The sequence below is a fragment of the Galeopterus variegatus genome, unplaced genomic scaffold (genome assembly GCF_000696425.1).
Source record: "Galeopterus variegatus unplaced genomic scaffold, G_variegatus-3.0.2 Scaffold5027, whole genome shotgun sequence".
Taxonomy (NCBI): domain Eukaryota; kingdom Metazoa; phylum Chordata; class Mammalia; order Dermoptera; family Cynocephalidae; genus Galeopterus; species Galeopterus variegatus.
In genome coordinates this window covers 16,999-35,587 of record NW_007731138.1, presented here as the reverse complement: position 1 = coordinate 35,587, position 18,589 = coordinate 16,999, and the positions used below count along the sequence as shown (strand labels likewise).

Sequence of the window (18,589 nt, the reverse complement as noted above, 5' to 3'; positions counted from 1 at the left end):
TTGCCTATTATAAATAGAGCTGTGATAAACATGGGAGTGCAGGTTTCCCTTCAACATGATGATTTCCATTCCTTTGGGTAAATACCTGTGGTGATACTGCTGGATCGTATGGTAGTTCTACCTCTAGTTGAGAAACCTCCATACAGTTTTCTATAATGGCTGTGCTAATTTACAGAATTGACACTTTTTAATCTTTATAAGTAACTACACAAAGTAGGTATTATTTCTCCCCATTAACAGTTGGAGAAACTGTGTGTCAGAGAGGTATAAGTAATTACCTTTTACAAGTCACACAGTGGCCATGTGCTGTTGCTGGAATTCAAAGCCAGGTTTGTGTGCCCACTTCGACTCTATCCTATTGTCTCTTTATGAAAGGAAAAGGAGTCCTATAAACCCCCTACTGGGAATAATCTATTTAATCTATTTAGAAAAAATGAGGCTGTTTAGTCTATTTAGAAAAAAATGACAACATATATCAGTTTAATTAATCTTAAATGAATTCTGTTAGTGTCTACATTTCACCAGAGGAAATATCCTATATTTTGTCATAGTCTTAGAATGCAAAAAAAAAAAAAAAAAGTGTTCCCTCTCAGAAACCAAAGTTCCAAACTTCCAAATGCTCCCTTAATGTGCGAGGAGCGTCCCTTCCCAGCTGGGAAAGTCACCGGCAGCCTTCCAGGTGATCCCCCTCACCGCTCCCCTCTCTTTTAGCCCCTCATCTCCTGTGTCGCTGGCCCTGTGTCCTGGGGTTGCACTGCTGGCCCTTTGCTTCCTGGGATGCCCATCGGTAGGGATTTTTATGACTTCCTGGGCTCTAGGCCCTTTTGCCTTCATTAATATTAATATTAATTTTAAAAGAATATTAAAAATTATATTTTAAGACTGTATGTATAAAGTCAAATACCCATATGAATTTTTCCCTCCGATTTTATTTACTTATTAATTTCTTTTTTCCTCTGATTTTAAAGAAAACATTTTTATGGGTCCCTAAAAGTACGGCGGGCCCTAAGGCTGTGCGTCCTGCTAGTTGCTATCGATTGTGATTTGTGAGTTCGCCTTGTCCAGTGCCCCGGGCGAAGGAACGCCCCGCTCGCCTCCTCCCGGCTCCAGAGCCTTTCGGAGATGGGAAGCGATGATCCCGGAGTTCCCTGCGCCGGGCGGGCCCGCTCTGCCGCTGTCATCGCGGAGTCACAGTGGCTGTCCCGGGCGCCTCGGGCGGCTGCTGCCACCGCGCCAGTTCCTGCCAGCCTTCCGTCCACTAGTGCGCACGGCGCAGTGGCTTTTAAGGAGACAGAAATCAGTTCTGGCGCTTAAATTTTTAAATTTTACCCCGAGTCTAGTCAGATTTCTTTTGCTATTGAGCGCCATCTAGCAAACGCTAGGTTTCATCGCATTGGGGAAAAAAAAACCCACAAAAGAAACCCTGCAGGCCCGGCCAGCCCAGGCGAAGCCTGAATTTTAGCCAAACTGAGCTGAAATCCTGCCTTTGAGCGGGACCCGGTCAAAGGAGATGCTTCACTTTCTGTCCGACACGTGAATGAGATGGCGACAGAGAAGGAGATGATGAAATGAGGACGGTTAGACAGAGAAAGTCAATCAACCCACAGCCTAGGACATGAGGCAAGTGGCGGGGGCGGGACGGGGCATGAAATGAGGATCTGCGGGTCTGAGACCCGGGGAGGACTGGCGGACAGGAAGAGCCTATTTTCAGGCCTGACAAGCATGAGTGCACGTGGCACCAGAAACAGGAGGTTTGAAAAAGAGACAGTCTTGGACCATCAGGGACCTTTGATCTCCGTGAATTTATAAACTTCTTGATGACAAGGATCTTAATCATTTTCAGTTTACCTGTAAAATGCCTGAAAGTGTTCCCTGCAGGCAGGAGACATTTTTTTAGGTGCTCTTTTGATCACATGATGGAGAGCTGAAAGACATCCTTCTTCAGTCAGCCAATTGGAGATGCCTTTCATGACCTCTGAAGTGCATACAAAAGACACTATATAAGCAAATCCAGGTGAGAAACTGATACGTAAAATGTGCTTACACTAGAAATCACAGTACAAATATTTCCAAGCCCTACCTGGCAGTTCACTTATTTCAAGCCATGTTCATTTCTGTCACATTGGAACAAAAGAAAAATTTGAAGCCATTGTAGTGTCAGACTGTGCTTTCCACAAGAAACATTCTGCCTCATGAAGGAGTGGTGGCAGACAGTAGTTTTGAACTTTTGTTTAGTAGGGAGAGGCTTTATTAAAAGGAAAGCATTCATGGAAATCTGATATGTGAACCAATGAGTACAGAGATGCTGGTGTGTAGCGCTCACTCCCCGCTTAGCAGCTTGGAGCCCTGAGGTGTCTCCTGGAAACCCTGCATTTGAAAACCACTAGAATGATATAAAAAGCCGAACATTGTAAACACACAGAGATGGTTGTTACTCTTGGATCGTACTTACTAGCTAAAATAGGCTTCAATTTTCTCACCAATAAAATGATGTCAGAAATATCTATACATATTTGGAAGGTTGTGAATATTAACGAAGGCACATGTTTGAAGTGCCCAGCACAGTGCCAGACACTCCCTTTTTATATAAATAATTGCCATTTCCACTCCTGATGAAGATGGAGGTTCAGGGTCATGATCCTTGAGGACACTTCAGGGAAAAGGTCTGAAATAAGAATGACATGAATCAGAATCTACGTGGTGTGCTAGGGACTAGCCAGGACTTCTGGTGCCAGGGTGGACCTGGACCTTCCTGCCAGCTGCTAGTAACAGCTGCTGACATGATCAACTAAGGCCTACTGCCCTGGGCTGCCTCTATGGAGAGATTGTCAAATTTTCTCTGCAGAAGAGCTATGCACATGGATTAAGAATAGAAAATTAAGTCATTTTGCCAGCAAGCAATTCTAGTAAGCCCCAAGTATGCCCCAGACCATTCTAGGTGTCTTTTGAATTTATGTACAGGTTCATGGAGAAACCTCTCTATATTGCCAACCATAACAAACAATCTGTGTAAAGGGGATTTCAGCACATCCAGGAAGCTAAGGCAATTATAGACCGATTAGTCTACACACCAGTCATGAGGACTCACTTCCTCAGATCCACAACAAGTTGATTATGACTTGAAATTGTTCTTCTAGAAAATGGCATCTAATTTTTTCCTTCCTAATCTACTGTTGATTTCGAGCCTCCTTGTCCTTCCTCTTTCCAAGCTACCGGCCATGTTCAGAGCAGAGCATTTTAGGTTGTTGCCACATAACGTATAGTTTATTTTTATTGACAAAATCAAGAGCAAAGAGTGGAATGCTCAGAGTAAATTGTTTCATACAATTGCCTGGGGATGTGTTAAATAAGAGGCAAATATTTGTATGGTCCACCCATGAATGAACCCATCATTCCAAGGAGAAATGTCTTTGTGATATGACAAGAAAGAAGACAACAACATTGATAATAATAACACAGGGAAAGCTTTGCTTAAGAACGTTCTACTAGTTAAACTTTCATTCACTGTACAGCCAGTCTTTCCTATCTGCTCCATGGCTCTTCCTCTCTAGAATCAGCACGCATCCAGTTCCCAGTCTTTGCCTAAGGCCCAAAGTTGATGTTGTCCTTGAAAGATGACATGTAAGTATAGATGTCATCATAATATGTGGGGAAAATATTTTAGTAATAAGAGTGGAAGCAGTATGAGTTGCTTCACACATTAATGTTGTAAATACGATCTCTTCCATTTTGATTATAATTAACTGCAATTGCCTTTACCTGCCATATTAGCAGGTGGTCCAACGGCTCCCCCTTGGGGCTCTTCCCTTTCCTGGACCTTTTCATATGGTCCACAAAGGAATAGGAGTGAGACTTCTGTCAGAGGACTTGAGCCCAAACAGGCATGATCTTGGCAACACTCAGCTTAACTGAGGCTCAGTTTCCTCATCTTCAAAGTCTGTGAATTAGTCTAGGCCTCTGAAATATCTTCTAGCTCTAAACTTCTATCTTATATGTAAAATTTTATATATGGATAAAATGAAACTCTAAAGCAATCAGCTAGTCTGAAATTCTTAGCGCTGAAGGTTTTGAAAGGCTAAGATTATATTTGTTGAACAAATGAATGAATGTTGTCTTAGAACCCAGGAAAGCATACACAGCAAACAAAACCTAAGCTCAGTGATTTGAAGTCTCCTGCTGCTTCTCTATAGACTGGTCCTGAATAAATAACATAGTGAGGGCAAGTAATTTATAAACTGATTGCATTTGTTCCTCAAATACACTCAACTCAGCACCCCTGAATTTGGATAAATTCATTTCTCCAATGTTGCCCTCCTGAGTAATGTGCAGCTGTGCTGATGCATGGATTCTTCCTGGCTGGGCTGAAGAAAATTACGGTAAAATAGAAATATTTATTTTCACAGAGAAACTCTTTTGGTTATCATTTCCTATCACTCCTTAGAGGCGTGGAATCTATGCATCTGGCCAGCCCAGGCTTCCACATCAAATACATTTGTCTATTGCAGAAAGAGGGAAAGGAGCCTTTGTTCCCTCCTGGCTTCAGTTTACGCAACTCCAGTTCTGAGCTGCTGACAGCTGTTATTTACTAAACCAGGCCTTGGACATGAAGTCACCTGGGTTGTCAGTGTAAATTTGAGTTATTTCTTAAACAGTGACAGGGATCTCTTAACATGTCCAGCTTTAGGAACCAGGAGGCAGAGAAAGCCAGTTCACGTTATCTAGGCCTGGTTGTCCAGAAGGGATCCACAGGCTGCAGAGAAACACAAATCCTCTCAAGACTTTTAGCACGTCTACCTTGCTGGGAGACCCAAAAATATGTTTTGAGGTGCTGGATCAGAACAGGGAACACAGCAAGGCACTGGAATTCTCACTCTCACCTACCTATATACAGAGTTTCTGTGATCAGTAACTTTGGCAAAGCAGCTGACTGCATTCTCCACTTGAGAAATCACAATAGATATTAGCTTATTAATGACCCTCAGAGGTTTAAAAGTAAAAAGAGAAGAGGGTGGAATTGGAGGGATAAAAAGAGCAAGAGAGAGAGGAAACTGTTATATTTATTTCACACAGAACTTTTTACAACTTTTTTAGCCACCAAACCTTTTTAATATAAAACTTATCAAGTCTTGCTGAATTGGATTTCTGCAAATGTTCCCACTTGGGAAATATTGGGCCAGAGGATCTAGGAAGTCATCCTAATTCTAAAAATTCTAAGTTCTATTTACATATCTTCTAAAGCACAATTCTGATCTTATCCTCCCCTTGCTCAAAAGTCTTCCGTGGTTCCCAAATTGCTTGGTATGGCATTCAGAGATTGGCCTTAACTTACCTCTCTAGTCTTAGATCCCTTCCTCCCCACCCACAAGTCTCTCCTTCATCCTAACTTCCTTCTTTCCCCTGCTCTCTGTTCACATCTCTGCTGCTTTCCCACCTCTGTGCCCTGATCATGCTGCTGTCTCTGGTTGGAATGCCTTTTCCAGCCTTTGCAAGTACAAATGCAACCTACTTTAAATACTCAGTTCAAAGCAATCCCCTTCATGATGATCTCTTCACTAACCGTATCTTTATATTTAGAGCTTGTACACTAGACAAGGTATTGGGCTTCTTGTATAGAATTATCTGCATACATTACTTCCTCTAAGCTTTTTGGAAGAACAGTTTTATACACGGTTGCCTATTCCCTTGTTCCTTGCACAAATGGGTGCTTATTCAAAGAATAAACTCAAGGGTAAATGACTGATGTGATTAAACTGGAAACCCTTCCAGGGAAGAAAGATTAGTGGTCTGCTGACCAGAGGCCTGTTCTGGTTCTGCCATCAGCACTTGGGGACTCTGGCCATTTGTTTCTCTGCTGAGAGCTCAGGGTGCTCAGCTCTATGAAGACAAAACTGGGCTGATAAGGGCCACTGGCCTTCCAGAGCTAAATATTCTGAGATTCTCTTACTTATAATTCACTTTCCAAAGAATGCAAGACAACCCTACAGAATAAAGAGTAGAGCGAAATAGAACAGTTAATGATAAGAAAGAAGAGAGTCTTTAAGTTTTTAATAGGGAAGAAAAGATTAATGCAAAAGAGTGAGCCTCTAACGTTAAGGCCTTAGGGACCAGCAAGAGACTAAGAGAAATTTATTTTTACAATCAGGAGATCATCCTGAGTTTCCAAAACTGTCCACATAAATGACTGACTACTACTTTATAATTGCTTACTTAAAAAAACTAACAAATGAAAAGAATCTTAATTCACTAATGCAGTGGTTATCAAAATGTGCTTCTGGGGCCATCCCCATGGCTCACTCGGGAGAGTGCGACACTGGTAGCGCCGAAGCCACGGGTTCGGATCCTATATAGGGATGGCCGGTGCGCTCACTGCCTGAGCGTGGTGAGGACGACACCAAGCCAAGGGTTATAGTCCCATTACCAGTAAAAAAAAAAAATGTGCTTCTGGATCAGATACTTGGGACCTCATTAGAAATAAAAATTCTCTCGGGCCGGCCCGGTGGCGCACTGGAGAATGCGCCACTTGGGAGCGCGGCGGCGCTCCTGCTGAGGGTTCGGATCCCATGTGGAGACCGGTTCCCGCTCACTGGCTGAGCGCGGTGCGGGCGCAACACTGAGGGTTGCGATCCCGTTGCTGGTCCCCGGTACGGGCGTGACACCGAGGGTTGCAATCCCGTTACCGGTCAGTAAAAAAGACAAAAAGGAAAAAAAAAAAAGAAAGAAAGAAAAATTCTCAGTCCCCATTCTACGCCTGCATCAAAAATTCTGAAGGAGGCGATGTTTTAAAAAGGTCCCTAGATGACTCTGATGCACACTAAAGTTTGTACACAGTTATATATGGAGGTAAATATTTTATCAATTGTGACTACCAACTCATTTTACAAAGATACAGAATGTGTTTCTCTTTTCACTCCAATCTGTTGTCACTACTGTACAACACACTCCAAAATGGGGTGGGGGTTTGCAAATATATTTGGTTTACCACCTTTGACTGCTGCCAGTTCCACTGCTTTGACATCCATGCGTTCATTGAAATCTGCCCATCTCTTACAGCTGATCAAGCAGATCCCTGCAAATTCCTGGCCTGCAGTGAATTTGCCCAGTGCGTAAAGAATGAGTGGACAGAGGAAGCAGAATGTCGCTGCAGACCCAGATATGACAGCCAGGGGGGCCTGGACCACCAGAACCCAGGCCTCTGTGCCCCTGGAGAGGAATGTGAGGTTATCCAGGGAAAGGATGCTCCATGCAGGTAGGTCGAGCACGCTAACTTCACAGACCCAAGAATTCATTACTTGTACTTCTAAGAAACCCATTTGTAGAATAAATTCTTTTAAACCCATGGTTCTCAAACTTCAGGAGCATAAGAATCACCCAGTGGATGGGTTATTAAAATACACATAGCTGGGCCCTGCTATGCTATATTTCTGATTCAGTAGGTTTGGGTAAGACTCAGGTAAAGCTGATGCTGCTGGTCCAAGGACCATACTTTGAGAACCCTGTTCTAGGCTTTCCTGCAGTATTTTCGTAAAACCAATAGGGGAAGAAGAAAGAACCTCTGTCAGACTTAAGACAGAATACTTGATCTACTACATTAATTGGGGGGGGGGGTGTTGGTGTGTGTGTAAAATTTAGGTTTTTTTCCCTGTTTGCAAACACAATAGCTTTCATAAGAAGAAAGCTGGAAAATATAGAACGTTATGAGAAAGGAGACAAAAATCCTGTGTAATTCCTCACATTAACTGCCATTATCTTTTGGTGTCTGTGTTTATATAGAATTGGTTTATACAGAATTTTCTAAAGCAAAATGGAATCAAACTGACTTATAGTTAGATTTTCTTACCGAGAACATTTCCCCATGTTATTAAATATTTTCTGAAGCATCACTTTTAATGATTACAAAGTGGTCCATTCTCTAGATGTCTTATGAAGTGTTTAATCAGTCCTTTCTAGACAGAAAAGTTAAGAGAAGCTCTTTAGGAGGAAAAGGAAGCAAGATATAATTGGCTTTCTGTCCATGAACCAGAATTTATGCTGTAGATGGTCTTATGAACAAACAGGGGACATGAAGGTTTCTGATTCTTCTCAAGTCCTGTGACATCCGGATAAGGTCTGCATTGTGGACTCTGCCCTCAAAGGACTTCCGCATGAGCCTGTCCGTGGGCCAGTTCAGGGAATGCCAGCAGCCCTTCCCAGTCATAACCTTCCAGTCACACACCTGAACATTTCCTCAATGTTGATCACCTCAGACCCACATCGTTATCAGAGCATACTGGATTTTTTCTTTCCTCTTGCTCACTCTAGTTGCCAAAGTCCTAATCTCCCACCATTTCCACACTAAAAAGAAACTAAAGATTTAGCTTTTTCCTTGATAAAACATACCATGTTCCTTTGGTGTATTAACATTTTAAAGACAATTATCCAATGGTAGTTAAGAAGAAATGTTCTGGAGTCAAATTGTGATTAAAATTTTGGCTTAGCAATTTACTAACCAAGTGACCTTGGACAAATTACTTAACTTCTCTAAACCTCAATTTCCACATTGGTTAATGAGACTAATAGGGTCCATATGTTGGATTACTGTAGTGGGTGTTTCAATGAGGTTTAGAAAGCATTTGTACAAAGAACATAAAGCACAGAGTATCCACTCAGGGAAGTAAGGAGGATGAAGCCACCAATTTACTCCAAGTTAATCACAATTAAAATCCCAATAGGATTCTTTGTGGAATTTAACATTCTGGTTGTAAAGTTACTCTGGAAATGAAAATATACAAAAGAAAATCAAAAAGTACAAATAGCAAAACATACACAATATTTATCATGCTAAGATAGACCAGAGATAGACAATAAGACAAATATAACCTCCAAACAGATCCTTATAAATTAGGAAATTTATATTAACAAGCACTTTTAAATCAATAGGAGAAGTATGGACTGGTCAATAATGGTTAGAGTACAATTGGCCTCCCATTTAGGAAAAAATTTACTTCCATATCAATTCTATATCAAAGATCCAAATCTAAAATCAAAACTATGAAAATAAGAGGAAAATATTTTTTAAAATATGTTTATAATCTTGGGCTAAAAAGTCCACTCTAATTAAGACATCAAGCCCAGAAGACATTAAGACAACGACTTCTATAGGGAAAAAAGTGTCATAAATAAAATGAACAGATATAAAATGTGGTGGAAGAAAAATATCTACAAGGATATAAATATCCTATATTACAAAGGATGAACATCTATAATAATAAGAGCTTCTATGAATCAGTAAAGACAAACATCCTAATATTAAAATGAGCAAAGAATGCAGAGGTGCAATTCATAGAGGAAACTCGAATGACCAACAAAATATAGAAGATGCTCAATCTCACTATCACCAGGGAAGTCCAAAAACAATAAGGAGATATTATTTGTTGCTCATGAGGTTGGTAAAAGAAGGTCGGTAATATCCAGTGTGGGTAATATAGAGGAACACTGGTTCTATCAAGCACAGCTGGTGGATGTATAAATTGGAAAAACCTGTTTTCAAGGGACATTTGTTAGTATCAATGAATTTTTTAATTTGACTCAAGTGCTCTTTTAGACAATTATTTCTACAAAAATAGTTGCACCTTTGTCCTAAGATATCAATACAAAAATGTTCACAGCATCATTGTTTTGAATCATGAAACCATTGTATAGCCAATTAACAGGGGAATAGTTAAATAATCTAGGGTGTAGTGTCTTACTCACTATGACACACAGTATTCAAAGGCAATAATACAGCTCTACTGGAGCTGCCACAGAAACCCAGACACATCATCACATGAGAAAGCAAACCGCAGTGTAAGAGATCCTGTGTATGTAATAAATTCATAACAAAACTATGTACTTATGAGAACTTTAAGTTTAACCATATGGTATTACCATTTTGTCAGTCACACATCATCAAACATTGGCAATTTTGTATGGTTCAATATAGTATGTAAGTAAATGCATAGCAAAAATGTGGAATGATAGATACACATGACAATCGTTCCACTTAGCAGTGGAAATGAATGGAATTAGGGTCTAAGCCTTTTAATGTTTATGTATAATTGGTGTGATTTAAAACAAAGGGGTGGAGGGAAGAGAGAGCCAGTGAGTGAGACTCTAATAAGGTGATTCGGGAGCAGGGGGTTGCATGCAGCTTTTATGAACAGTAATGGATTCAGTTTTTATTTTAATCAGCCATATTTTCTGTTTCATATGGCTGCACAATTTGTAATTTTAAACATCCCTCTTTCTTGAGTAAGAAAAATTACTTTAATTCTAGGTTTTCATAAGTGAGATCAATAAAGCAAGGCATAAGGTGATCTGGAAACAACAGTTCTCATGAAGGTGTGTGGTGTCCCACCTCCTCCACCTGTGCCTGTCTCTGGGGGATAATTAATATGGACTTGAGGTATTCACATACCCAGGAATATTGATGCTCCTTAGACTAGTTTAATTCAACAAACATTTTTAAACACCATGTGCCAGTCACCCATGTGAGCTGCTGGTCAATATATAGTAAGGAAGGGAGGAAGGAAGAAAAGAAGGAAAAGAGAAAGATGATTAATTTCTTTTCAGGGAGAAGAAAGCCCCATACTACCCCAATTCTGCCCTTTTCAACTCCTTGATTAAAATTCCTTTTTAAATGTTAAGTATGAAGCCCTGATATCCCCGGCATGAGGACAAACCCCAACTGCCCCCACAAGCTTCTGCAGACAGACTCACAGTGGAGAACCGGAGCACAGTGGTGCTCTGAGGGTACCTCCTGGACCCCTGTGCCTCCTCTCGTTCCCAGCAGTGATTTCAGTTCCTCAGACGATGCCATCATTTATGTGACTCTGACAATTTACTTACTTGAGGATTGGCTGACAAATTAAAATTTAATCAACCATAGGTTAGACACTGTTTAAAATTAGAGGTTTTACAGTTAGAACCAAGTTCAAGTTCTGCTTTTAACTAGGTGTGACTTTGAGCCACATCCTCCCACCCCAAAGCTTCAAAATTTTCATCTATATAATGGGAATAATAGGAATAAATTCATGGGTTTAGGTAAGGAATAAATTAGAGGCCCCACAGTGTAAACTGCTCTGCTACTAGCATTACTGGAACTGTTTATACCAACAAAGGGCAGCCTTGTAGGAAAAAACTGAGATTCCCTACCTGGCACTTAAACCTAAACTCAGAAGCAAATCAGTTAGAATGTTAAGTGCTGTAACTTTGAAAACAGCATTCTCCAAAGAATTGTAGCCCTGTCTGCATTTTTTTTTAATTCTACCTGAAAGGGGAGAGACAGTAAAATGATGTTAAGGGCGAGTGTCTCACTGAACAGATGAGTCCATTGACACACAAAGAGCAAGTTCAGTTAATTCAGTTACTTGTCATCCTACTGCAAAGTCATTGTCATTCGTTACATTTTCACCTTTATTTTTCCTTCTATTCTTGTCTTTCATTCAATATTTATGACTATAGTCCATACGTTTTCATTTCCCTCAATTTTAGATGATCTATATATAGATTCTGTTGTACTAGGCATTTGCTTGGCAAAATTCTCCCAAGAATAAACAAAATTTTCATTTTCAAAGGTCACTTTTTTGGCATAATGAGCTTGACTTTTATTAATTACAATTATTATTACATATAGCCAGAAAATGCAAATCTAGATCCAACAGAATAAATTTATGGCTTTTCCTGTTCGGATCTAAACATTTTCACTTTCATCCTTTAGTAGCCCTACTGTGTTCTTTGCGACATTATAATAATGAAAATTGTTTCTAAATATAGCAGACGGATTAAATAAATGGTGGCACAAAGAGACATTTATGAAGGGGTTATAATAACATGGATACTTGTTATAACTACTGCAAGGTCACAGGTTCACTCACATGCTACACCCTCAGATGGGGGGGGTCCATTTCTTCTCTCTAGATAGCTGTTACTAACTCCATTTTGGGCCCTTTCTCCACTGGATAGTAGGGAGGTTGGGAAAAGGGGACGAAAGGGTTGGAGTTTAATATAGTCCAATCTAATTTTTAAAACTTAATGTGATTAATAATGTGAGCAGTCTCTTTAGGCAACTCAGTTCCCTTGGAATATATAGTGAGATGTGGCTCTCCTGGTCTCACAGGTCCTTTAGAAAGTTTCTAGTCCAGGGCTGGCCCGTGGCTCACTTGGGAGAGTGCGGTGCTGATAACACCAGGGCCACAGGTTTGGATCCTATACAGGGATGGCCAGTTAGCTCACTGGCTGAGCATGGTGCTGACAACACCAAACCAAAGGCTGAGATCCCTTTGCAGGTCATCTTTAAAAAAACAGAGAGAAAAAAAAAAAGAAAGTTTCTAGTCCAACATTCCCCTCACTCATGATCTCTTAGCTCTGATCCCAGATATCTGCCCGGACCCTGGTATTCTCAGAGCCTCCATATCTCCCAGCCAGGGCAAGTAGGAACAAAAAATCCTGCCTTAGGTGGTAGGAGGGAAACAAGGAACTTGTTATTCAACCTCCTTAAACTACACTTCTCTCCACTCTCCACAGTCTTCTTCCATTAAGCACTAGGACTGTGTTAGGATTTTCCCTCCTTCTCCCTTTCCCTAAAATTATAATGGAGAGAATGTTGAGAGAGGGCTAGCCAGTTAACTCGGTTGGTTAGAGGGCAGACTTATAACACCAAGGTTACAGGCTCAGATTCCCAAACCAGCCAGCAGCCAAAAAAAGCCAAAAAAAAAGGAATATTGGGAGAAATGAAACAGTTTACTCATCAGGGAATATATATAGGGAGGTATCTCCCAAATATTAAACCCATTTTATAATGTAAAGAGGTAAAACACAACATGTGTATACACCATCAACAGAAGTCATATAATACATTTACAGAAAAGTCTGGAAACCATATGCATAAAATTTTTATTTTTAGATAAAATGCTGTTATAGAGTTGTTTTTCAGCACCCACAACTCAGAACCTCACTTGGAAAATAACTCTGCTTTTTGCAAGATGAACTTATCCCTCATCTTTCCCATGAGCTGCCTTCAATCCTTCTGAGATCACTGCCTAAGAAACAGTAAAGCAACTGGAAAGCAAAACTCAGGTGGGATGCAGAAAGCATATTTCCTCCAACTCAAATGAAACACACCTGCAAAAAAAATATGCTCTCAATTTTCACTTGTCGTAGTTTTAAAACTAAAATAATACAAAGCTATAGTTGCTATTAATGTTGGTAAGTGCAAGAAACAGGATATCATGTTTTTGCTTTCTTTTTGCAGGTCACTCTAAAAATCAATCATATGAAATTAGTGTTATAAAGTTCCAACATCAACAAAATAATAAGCTAAAATCACATTTTCTTTTATATGTTGGTTTTAATTACTAAATTTGAATTTTGAAGGAAATTAAAAACATTTCTGTACCTGAGTCTTGTTTTAACCAGAGACAAGTAAAGCTCTTTTCCTTTATTTTTCAGGCTTTTTGATTTAGAGTTTTAAGGGTGAAGAAAAAAAAGATAAGATATTTTCTGGTGCAAGAAGGATAGAGACAGAAGGCTGGCATTAACTGAAATGTATACATAAAACAATAAAATAATAGAAACAATCCAAGTATTTTACAACATTCCCAACCTTATCTTGTAAAAATATACCTATGCGTATTAATCCATTTCTGTTGCTTATAAAATAAATACATGGAACTGGATGATTTATAAAGAAAGCAAAATTTATTGCTTACAATTTCAGAGGCTCAGAAGTCCAAAGCCCAGGGAACACATCTGGTGAAGGCTTTCTTTGGTGGTGGCTTCAGTTACGGCAGGGATCACATTATGAAAATGGTGGAGCAGAGAGAGAGCTCCTCATGTGCTCTCCTTTTAAAGCCCTCAGAACCATGCCCATGACCACCATTATTAATCCATTCACTATGGCATGGTCCTATAATCCAATCACTTCTTCAAGTCTCCACTTTTCAATTACTGTAATAGGACTTCCCACCCTCAACAGTTAACAGTGGGGATTAAGCCTCAGTTACACTGGGGGTGGGGCAGGGAGGAATCCATTCCTACAGTATCCCACCTGACTCCCCAAACTCATGTCCTTTTCACATAGAAATACATTCATTTCATCCCCAAAGTCTTAACATGTTTCAACTCAAAAGTCTAAAATTCCAAGTCCCATCTGTGAAGTCAAAACAAATTATCTACTTCCAAGATACAATGGTGGGACAAACATAGGGTACATATTCTCATTCAAAAAGAGAGAAATAGGCGAAAAGAAAGGAGTAACAGGTCCCAAACAAGTCCGAAATCCAACAGGGCAAGCATTAAATCTCAAAGCTGGCAAATCATGTACCTTGACTCTGTGTTGGACTTCCTCTGCACACTGGTATGGGGTTGGGTCCCCAAGTCCTTACGCAGCTCCGCCCCTATGGCTTTCCTGGTCACAGGCTACACTTCAGCTCTCCCAGGTCGGTGTTCTACTCCATAGCTCCACAATTCTGGGGTCTCCATGGTGGTCCCACTCTCACTGCTCCACTAGGCATAGAGCTGTTGGGGTTTCTCTGCTGCAACTCTGACCCCACATTTCCACTTAGCATTGCTCTAGCAAAGGCTCTACGCAGTGACTCTTTCCCCTGAGACAGACCTCTTACTGGGCCCCAGACTTTTCCATACATCCTTTGAAATAGGGGTAGAGGCTCTCAAGCCTCCACAGCTCTGGCATTCTGTGAGCCTGCAGACCTAACACCACATGGACACCACACAGGATTCCATCTTATATTTTCCAAAGCTGCAGATCCCACATCTGGAGCCATTTAGCCATGGCTGGAGCAGCCAAAGCAGCTGAGGTGCTGGTGCTAGAAGCAGTTTCCCAAGGTGGCCCTGGACAGCAAGCCCATGGAGGGCTCCTCGGGCCTGTTCCCCAAGACCATTCTGTCTCCCTAAGCCTCTGGGCTTGTAATAGAAGGGTTAGCCCCAGAGGCTTCTGCAATGCCTTCAGGGTCTTTCCCCCTTCTCTTGATAATCCTTTTCTTTTGTACTAATCTTTTCAGCACTGTTGTTATTTTTCTCATGAAAATGTTCTCTGCTTCCCTACCACATGGCCAGGCTGCAAATTTTCCAAATCTTTACGCTTGGCTTCTCTTTGAAATTCTATCTTTATGTCATGCCTTTGCTGCCATAACTCAGCATAAGCTGTTCCAAGTAGTCATGCAGCTTCCTGAAGGTTTTGTTGCTTAGAAATTTCTTCTACCAAATACTCTGGTTCACAACTCTTAAGTTCCAACTTCCACAAAGTCCAAGGGCATGGGCACAATGTGGCCAAATTCCTTGCCAGTTCATAGCAAAGGTGCTTTGCCTCAGTTTCCAATAAATTCCTTATTTCTATCTGAGACCTCCTTAGAATGGTCTTCACAGTCCATATTTGTATCAGCATTCTGCTCACCACCACATAACCAGTCTCTTAGACATTCCAAACTTTCCCTCATCTTCTTATCTTCTTCTGAGTTCTACAAACTCCTCCAGCCTTTGCCTAACACCCAGCTCAAAGGTGCTTCTAAATTTTGAAGTATTTGTTACAAGCAACACCCCACTGCTCTGGTACCAATTTTCTGTATTAGTCTGTTTCTGTTGCTTATAATGAAATATCTGGAACTGGTTACTTCATAAGAAAATGAAATTTATTGCTTACAGTCTCTGAAGGTGGGAAGTCCAAAGTCCAGGGAACACAGGTGGTGAAGGTCTTAGTGGGGTGACAGTGATGGCAGGGTATCTATCACATTGCAAAATGGTGGAAGCAAAAAGAGAGCAGAGATATCTCCTCATGCGCTCTCCTTTTAAAGCCCTCAGAACCATGCCCATTACCACCATTATTAATCCATTCACTACAGCAATTAATCCATTCCTACAATCTAATCACCTCTTCAAGGCCCCACCTTTCAATTACCATAATAGGATTTTCTCCTCTCAACAGTTACAGTGGGGATTAAGCCTCAATGAGGTTGGGGAGCATCCAGTCTATAGCACTATTATTTATCAAATGCATGTCAGAAAGGTTGAAATTTTCACAATAATAATATATAATACTGGTACTGAATAGTTTTATATAGATTATTTTTAAATACCCTGAGTGCAAATAATAATCAGCTAAAGTGAAAATATGTAGAAAATATGTAGAAGAAACATGATTTGTAAACAATGAGCAACTCCAAATTTTCCTAGAAGTTCATCCTCAGATAAAAATGTTCCTTTCAGTGTCCTAGATGTCTCTTTTAAAATGCTTATTCATTTATTCAACTTATTTCACTAAAATAATTTTATTTTACAAAGGAAAATAACTTGGCTATAACCAGGTTGCATATACCCTACACAGAGTTTTCTAAAACAACTTTGGGGAAAAACCTTGGACAATTTTTAGCCTAAAATGACCTGTTTTCAAAAACTATACCTAGTGTTTGATGGCAACAATGGGTGATAATCACTCAATGTACACTCAACCTGAGATCTACAGTGCTAGATGAAAACAATTGCCTCAAAGCTTACACTTGAAAAAGTTATCAGTCAATACACAACCGAGAAAAATACTGAGCAATCACACCAAATGCTAATCATAATTTTATGTATCCAAGTGCATACTGGGAATAATGTGTGCCATTTTTAATTTCCTGAAACCAAGAATATTGAAAATAGAAAGAAAAAGTTCAGATTAATGACAATAGTACACAGGATCTGATACTGACAAAATGTCCAGGATGAAGCAAACAGCAACTAAATCCTGAAGTACCCCAGACAGAATTAAGGACCACATTTCAAATGAAAAAGCTTTGCAGTGAATAAAAGGAACTGATCATTTTTACAGTAGAAAGTAAACCTGAAGAACTACATCTTACTTTAAGGCAGTAATAACAAACATTAAGTGTCAATGCTGATTGTTCCGGGCTACATGGATGGCTGTGTTGAGAGAAATTCCATGAGTTCCATGAGGAAGAATGTTGTCATACATTAATGATGTCTGCTGTGGATAGAAGGGAACATCGTGACTTTCACCCACAGACTATTTGCCACCCCTGCTCCATGAGATGGGTCAGCCTGAGAACCTAAATAGGTTTAAGAAGAAAGGGAATACATTCCTAGTAGGTTATTAAGAATATTTCAGGGCATCTCCAACCTTTCAAAGAAGATATCCTACATGGCAAGCATATCCTTCTCATCCACCAGAGGAGGTAACATTGGGATAAACTATTGGTTTCATTTTGGGTGACCTTTCTTAAGTTCTTAAAACTATTTCTCTTCCAGGTGACCAGGAAAAGAAATTCTGAATTACTGACTGTAGGATATGAAGAATTTAACCATCAAGACTGGGAAGGAAATTAAAAACTAAAAATTGTACCAATTACCATCTAAGCTATCTCAAGAGATGATTTGCTTTCTCAAGGAAAACTGAGATATACTTGGTCGACATTCTAAGAACAGCAGCAGGCCTAGATATAGTCACCATTGAGAAATCAGCACACACCATGTTTCCAGTATAGATGAGCCATGTACTGGTAAATTCTAAAGAAAAGGACACATTATCAAAACCCAAGACAATCAGTAAAATGCATTTTGACTATTCTTGGATGATAGTCAAGGTGATAGTAAACCAGGTTTGCTTCCAGCTGCCCTTAAAATATTACTTACAGATCATTTGCAACAAGTGCAACTTATTGTTTTGGGGGTTGCACAATATATCAGGAAGCAATTCTTTATATGTTAGAATGTACATTTAAAAGATGATTATTTATGCAAGGAGATGCATGTCTCTCTAAATGCATGAACGTACATAGTATGCCAGCACTACATATGGTGAGTCTATATATGCTGCACACCATATCTGTAATACACATCCACACACACCCATACACACACCCTTCAGTCTTCGATTTTTAGGCACACTAGTTTTATAAAAGCAATTACTGCTTACACAGATTGTTTTGTTGCCAATAAGTTTTGAATTATTTTTTAAAAGAGGAACTGAGGTTCAGATATACAGTGCATATCATGAAAAAGCTAATTTTAAAGGAAGACATTATATTGGGGGGGAGTAGGTAAGGCTGTGTCATGTGACATGACCGATTCCTGTCTTCCACCACAGGTGAGAAAATGTCATCCTATGATAACTTCATCAAATACTTCCTCACACTAACTGTGGTGTGTGTATACCAGATTGGCATCAACATAATCCAGTTCAGTCAGTTTTTAATGAGCTTATTAACGAAAACTGAATCCCTCTGTATCTCTTTTAAGTGTTCCATTATCAAATATATTTGTGGTAAAACCTTAATTTCAATAAAATATGATAAGCCCTATATCCATAGATTTATAATGAGTCTGTGTTTTACTAGATATTCCCTGGATTTGCTTTATGGATTCAATAAATGATAAATGATTTTAAACAAATATTTTAATGTTGCCAAAAGACAGCAAAATGGTAAATACTGATAGCAACATTTAATAGTAAGCTTCAAAAATGAAGACAAAATGTTTCCTAATAATGGAAACAATCTTTTGGGAAATTGTGTCCCCCCCATGGGGGAGGTTACAAACCTTTGAAAACTCAGTCCTATTG

The 18,589-nt window shown here is 39.8% G+C and overlaps 1 protein-coding gene across 1 annotated transcript in view; it reads left to right on the top strand.

The window, feature by feature from the left end:
• The window catches only part of IMPG1 (interphotoreceptor matrix proteoglycan 1), a 112,312-nt gene extending 94,556 nt beyond the window's left edge, over positions 1–17,756 (top strand). The window contains 4 exon segments of the mRNA XM_008588773.1: positions 7,051–7,250; positions 11,141–11,144; positions 13,268–13,337; positions 17,283–17,756. Of these exon segments, the coding sequence (XP_008586995.1) occupies positions 7,051–7,250; positions 11,141–11,144; positions 13,268–13,337; positions 17,283–17,355 (347 nt within the window). The 3' untranslated portion in view covers positions 17,356–17,756.
• Positions 17,757–18,589: the final 833 nt, after the last annotated feature.